This window comes from Mirounga leonina, unplaced genomic scaffold, assembly GCF_011800145.1.
Source record: "Mirounga leonina isolate KUSES-001 unplaced genomic scaffold, KU_Mleo_1.0 Mir_152, whole genome shotgun sequence".
Lineage (NCBI taxonomy): Eukaryota > Metazoa > Chordata > Mammalia > Carnivora > Phocidae > Mirounga > Mirounga leonina.
Genome location: NW_023270380.1, coordinates 19,531,056 through 19,537,055, shown reverse-complemented (window position 1 = coordinate 19,537,055; position 6,000 = coordinate 19,531,056). Strand labels below are relative to the sequence as shown.

Sequence of the window (6,000 nt, the reverse complement as noted above, 5' to 3'; positions counted from 1 at the left end):
GTGTGAGCGTGCACATCTGGAGCCTGGCTCCACCTCCTCTGTGCTCCTGGAATGTGCAGGGGAAGGTGTGTGCGTGCACAGGCATATGTGAGCGTGCACGGGTGCGTGTGTGCATGCACAGGCGTGTGTGAGCGTGCACGGGCGTGTGTGAGCGTGCACGGGCGTGCGTTTGGTCAGGAGGTGGGAGGTCTACTCAGAAGTTCTGTTAGGGGGGCGCCTGGGTGGCTCAGTCGGTTAAGCGACTGCCTTCGGCTCAGGTCATGATCCTGGAGTCCCTGGATCGAGTCCCACATCAGGCTCCCTGCTCGGCAGGGAGTCTGCTTCTCCCTCTGATCCTCCCCCCTCTCATGTGCTCTCTCTCTCTCATTCTCTCTGTCTCAAATAAATAAAATAAAAATCTTTAAAAAAAAAAAAAGAAGTTCTGTTAGGGGGTGTCTGTCGGCTTACTAGGGGTGTTTCCTTCTGGGGGGTCTTAGTTGGAATTTCTCTGGTTTAGGGACGAGGAGGGGTACCTTTGTCACCTCCGGGATGGCGAGCAGAATGGTACTTTGTTGTGGCTGAGTGGACTGAGCTCAGGCCGAGTCCGCAAACCCGGCTACTCCATTCTCTGCCCATTGGTGACTTCAGGTGCTGGCACGGTGGCTGTGATTACCAGCAGATGCTTGGCCATTTCTTAGGCTTGTTCAGTGTTCTGCTAGTAAAGCTTACAGACAGCGCTGGAGTGCCTCTGATTTTTTTTTTTTAAGATTTTATCTATTTATTTGAGAGAGAGAGAGAGAGCACAAGTGGGGGGCAGAGGCAGAGGGAGAAGCAGACTCACTGCTGAGCAGGGAGCCCGTTGCAGGACTCGATCCCAGGACCCCAGGATCACGACCTAAGCCGAAGGCAGACGCTTAAGTATCTCTCACTTAAAGCAGTTGCATCCTTGAACAGTAGGTTTGGTTTTTATATCCAGATCCTTGAGGTTGGAAGATATTTCGAGGGCAGCTTAAGATACATGATTTCTCCTGAAGTTCCCATCTACTAGAGTATCCTGTGTTCTTCCTTTTGTCTCGAGAGAAGTTCCACAACTGGCAAGCTCCCCGGAAGACGGGCCAAATAGATACACAGTTGGCCCTTGAACAGTGTGGGGGTTCAGGGCAGCGATCCCTGTGCAGTCAGAAATCCACATAGGACTTCCAGCTCCCCCCAAACTTCACTCCTTACAGCTTAGTGTTGCCTCGAAGCTCTGCTGACCACGTTTTGTATGTCGTGTGTTATATTCTGCGTTCTTCAATCGAGTTTGCTAGAGAGAAGAAAGTGCTATTAAGAAAATCGTGGGGCGCCTGGTGCCTGTCAGTCAGTCAGGCATCTGACTCTTGGTTTCAGCTCAGGTCATGATCTCAGGGTTGTGAGATCGAGTCTCATCTTGGGCTCCATGCTCAGCGAGGAGTCTGCTTGAGATTCTCTCCCATCTCCCTCTGCTCCTCCCCCACCCCACACATGCTCTCTAATATATATATATGTATGTATTTTAAAGAAAATCGGGGCCCTTTTTTCTTTAAAAAAAAAAAAGAAAGGAACAGAAAATACATTTCAGGACTGGACTGTATTTATCAAAAAATTCCCATATAGGTGGACCTGGGGTGGGTCACACCTATTCTGTTCAAGGGTCAACTATATTTTCAGTGAGGTAAATAGCCTTTTGTTTGGAAGTGGGTATGTCTGATTTTTTTTAACATAGTTTATAGAATTATAGTTTAAAAATAGCCTAAGAGATAGTAGGACTAGACTTTATTTAAAGATTTTATTTAGAGAGCACATGTGCGTGAGCATGGGGAGGGGCAGAGGGAGAGAGAATCCCAAGCCAACTCTGCACTGAGTGAGCCTTGAATGGTGGGGCTTGAACTCATAACACTGACATCATGACCGAGCTGAAATCAAGAGTCTCAGATGCTCAACCAACTGAGCCACCCAGGCGCCCCTAAGCCATTTATTTAGAAAGTTATTTTTAATTTCTCGTTTATATTTAGAGAACCCTAGAACGGTCGAGTTAGAAGGGGCCTCAGAGGCCAGTAGTTTACAGAGATTTCTGAAACCCCCGGAGTTCAGCGGCGAGCGTGTGGCCAGTCAGGAGCACTGAGTTAGACTCCCGCGCCCCTGACGGCTGGCCCAGACTCATTCCCCTTTCCAGTGCCCACTGGGTCGACACCGACTGTGTGTGTGGGAAATCTGTGGTGCTTTATTTCTAAGGGCTCTTTTAATGAGAAGAAAGCATCTAAGATGCTCAGTATTTCCTACAGGCAGAATTTGCATGAAGGATGGATAGTAAATGCTCTTTCTTGTACATGCAAATCATGTGATTTCTGTTTGTTTCCTTTAGAACGTCCGGTTGCTGATAATGAGCGGATGTTTGATGTTCTGCAGAGGTTTGGCAGTCAGAGGAGTGAAGTTCGTTTCTTCCTTCGTCATGAACGGCCCCCCGGCAGGGACACAGGTGGGTAGCATTGTGTGAATCCGAGCAAAGCTGTGGACTTCGACTGCACACCTTGGAGGAGTGGGGGGAGATCAAGAGCCAGGTGACGTGAGGGGTGCAGGACAGGAAGGGACATGGAAGTGAGAGTACAGACCAGCTTCTAAGACCTGACTGTCTCGGAGAAAAGGGTGCAGTGTCCCTTGATTTATTTTGTTTGAAGAGGAGAGGATCAGGTGGAAAGGAGTCCCTAGAGCAGGAGGCTGAACTGTGGGAGAGGGTATGTGCTCCTGAGAAGTTGTGCCCTCAGCCCGGGACACAGGGTCCTGTGCTCGGGGGGAGCTGAGCAAGAGAGAGCTGAGCCTTGTGGGATCAGGTGGAGGGGATTCTCGTCTGATGGCTTTCTCTGGGGTGGTCATGAGGTAGGAGGGTGTAGAGGCCAGCGTGAGCTGTTGTGGGGAACGGGTGAGCATCTGCCAGGGGGGCCAGGCTGCTGGGGGCCCCGGGAGACCACAGACCCCGAAACCAGGGGGCATTCCTTCCAGCTGCGCTTGGCAGCCTGAACAGTTGTAAGAAGATGGTTGGATTGACCCAGGGTTGGGGTTTTGCTGGCCCAATTCAGAGGAGGGCTAGTGGACAGGGAGAGGAGGCCATGGTCAGGACGGCGTCAGCTGGTGGGAAGGGGGAGGAGGGGGTGGCGGGGAGACGGAGGGCAGGGGAAGAGGCTGCAGTCTCGGGCTCATGAGCAGGTGTAGTGAGAGGAAGTTAGGGTCAGAAAGGAGAACATCTGAATTTAAGACTGCAGAGGGAGAGAGAGCACTTCTAGGTGATGAGGGCCCCATTTGGGCCGTGAAATGAGCTGGAATTAGAGGCTGAGAGGCCAGCTTTGGATGGAAGTCACGTGGGACGGAGGATGCGGGAGGCAGGTGCTCACACCTGTGGGGACTGAGGGTTCTCATCAGAGTGTGTAGACGAGGGAAGGAGGGAGAAGGCGATCGGTGCTGTGCGGTGGAGGACCGGTGGGCTGGGAGAAGCTGGACCCTGAGGGTGCAGCCATCCCAGGGACCCCGCAGCCTCATTTCCAGTCACATCTGTGGGGAAGCCACTCATTGAGCAGGATTACTAGGTATTTCTCAAAATGGGAGAACTTTTAAAATGGGAAGTTGAGGATTTGTGACCTCAGCACATAGTTCTTGGGAGCAGGAATGTAGGTAACAGATGTTAATTATAGTAATACATCTCAGTTTTACTGCTTTAATATACATGTCCACATGGTGGCCGGCAATTAGAAATTATTAAATGTGGTGTGACTTAGTGTGGACTCTCCTGCAGGGAGAGGTGCTAGTGCTCGGGTGGCCTGGCCCGTCAGAGACCACGTGCATCACTGGTGTCTCTGATTGTACTTTACATCGGCACTTATTTTTTCCCTAAGCTGCTGCCTTTGTAATTTTAAAGATTTTATTTTTTATTTTTATTTTTTTTAAAGATTTTATTTATTTTTTATTTATTTGAGACAGAGAGAATGAGAGAGAGAGCACATGAGAGGGGGGAGGGTCAGAGGGAGAAGCAGACCCCCCGCCGAGCAGGGAGCCCTATGTGGGACTCGATCCCAGGACTCCAGGATCATGACCTGAGCCGAAGGCAGTCGCTTAACCAACTGAGCCACCCAGGCGCCCACCTTTGTAATTTTAAATGGGCATCTACGTCACATTTTTATTTTGTCCTTTGTTGACATTACTGCATACATCCTCCTGGAAGAAGCTGACTTCGACCTGTTCACCTCCCAGTTCTCATATCTTCTGTATACGTAGCGGCTAAATTATTCAAGAGCCTCAGCAGGGCCGTCTCAGTGTGTCTGTAAGGTGAGAAATACAGTCTGAAGATGCAGCTGTGTTCACAGCGTCCCAAACACCAGTGCCACACGGTGTTTGAATGGGGACACAGCAGCGTCCCCCCGCCCAGCAGGGTGGGAGCCTTTCCGCGCAGACCGTGGATGAGGGTGGGCCTGCTGCACTCTTGTCCCCAATTAGCCAGGACCTGTGCTGAGCGCGGATGTGCGCGATTTCTCAAGCTCCCGGCACCACGCTGATGCCCTGAACGTGCTCCAGCTGGTTCAGGGCTCTCTCTTTGAGGTAGCAAGGAAATCAATAATTCCTAAATGGTAGATTTTTTTTTTTCTAGCAGAAATGTGACAGATTACCTGAGCTTTGTTGTCAGAGAATTGAACAGTACTTTAAAAATAAAGCTAATGCATTCGAGATAGGTGTGTGTGTCATATCTGGCTCTGAGGACAGACCTTTATTGGCATGGGAATCTGCACTAAGTAGGTATAATAGATGTTTAATTCAGAAGAAATTTTAATCTAAAACTTCTTAGGAGATAATGCGTTTGCTAATTTCTGGGAAGTACAGGTTAGGTTAACTTCATATATTTAAAAAACTTTTGGGGCGCCTGGGTGGCTCAGTCGTTAAGCGTCTGCCTTCAGCTCAGGTCATGATCCCGGGGTCCTGGGATCGAGCCCCGCATCGGGCTCCCTACTCGGTGGGAAGCCTGCTTGTCTCTCTCCCACTCCCCCTGCTTGTGTTCCCTCTCTCGCTGCGTCTCTCTGTTAAATAAATAAAATCTTTAAAAAAATAAAAAAATAAAAAACTTTTTGATGTTAATTTCTAACAACGTATCAGTTTAAGACTATTTTCCTCTTACGATGCAGCACGTGGTACTGAGAGACCCATATTTTGACTTGAAAAATTCTTTTTAGCCAAAACAGAATATACAGTGTTTTCCAGTTAGTACCTTCCAGTAGCTAAGAAAAACGGAAAATTTTTGCTGAAATAAACGGGGACATACTTCGTAGTACTCACGGATTACCATAAAATGCTCTCAATAAACCAGATACTCAGAACCCCTCTCGTTCTGTCTTCAGTTACTTTTCTGTGTAAGTTACAAGCACGGTTAATGAGCTCAAGGATGGACTGATTTAATTTTCACTTGTTCCTTACAGAGGAAGTTCTTGGTTTCACTGCTGAGTAGCTAGAGTACGAGGAGGGGTGGCTGGGCGCGGATGGTGTGCAGGACCCGCCACCTCGCAGCTCTCCCGGGAGCAGTTAGCGCGCAGTACTGTCTGGTGCTGACTGGTCGCCGTTCCAAGTGAGGTTTTCCAAAACAGGCAGAGATAAGAGACCTTCACTCCATTGCTGTGAGAAAATATTTTGTTTACCGTCTGCTTTCTACCTAAATACCCAGGAGCAAGAATCCCAGAGCTCAGAGCTGAGCCAGTACCTCCAGGATCTGCTAGCTCTAGTGTTAATGCATCGTTTTTGAATTTTGTGCTTAGTGAGTGGACCACGGTCTCAGGATCCAAGTTCAAAAAGAAATGGTGTGAAAGTACCTGGTGAGCACCGAAGGAAGGAGAATGGGGTAAGTGTTGGTGCTGGAGCTGCTGGGGCAAGTCGAGCAGTTGCTCATGTAACGTTTTCCTCTTGCCCTTGCTACTTTGTTGCTCACTGCTTATGAAGCATGGCCCTTGCTACTTTGTTGCTCAGTGGGTT

The 6,000-nt window shown here is 49.2% G+C and overlaps 1 protein-coding gene across 2 annotated transcripts in view; it reads left to right on the top strand.

Moving 5' to 3' along the window:
- Nucleotides 1-6,000, top strand: part of TP53BP2 (tumor protein p53 binding protein 2) — a 55,402-nt gene that overhangs the window by 25,475 nt on the left and 23,927 nt on the right. For both annotated transcript variants that reach the window (XR_004679892.1, XM_035008638.1), the window contains exons 3-4: nucleotides 2,363-2,476; nucleotides 5,787-5,869. Coding sequence is in view for 1 of the 2 variants with exons in the window: in XM_035008638.1 (XP_034864529.1) it covers nucleotides 2,363-2,476; nucleotides 5,787-5,869 (197 nt within the window). In the remaining variant the exon portion in view is untranslated. The remainder of the gene's footprint in view (nucleotides 1-2,362; nucleotides 2,477-5,786; nucleotides 5,870-6,000) is intronic.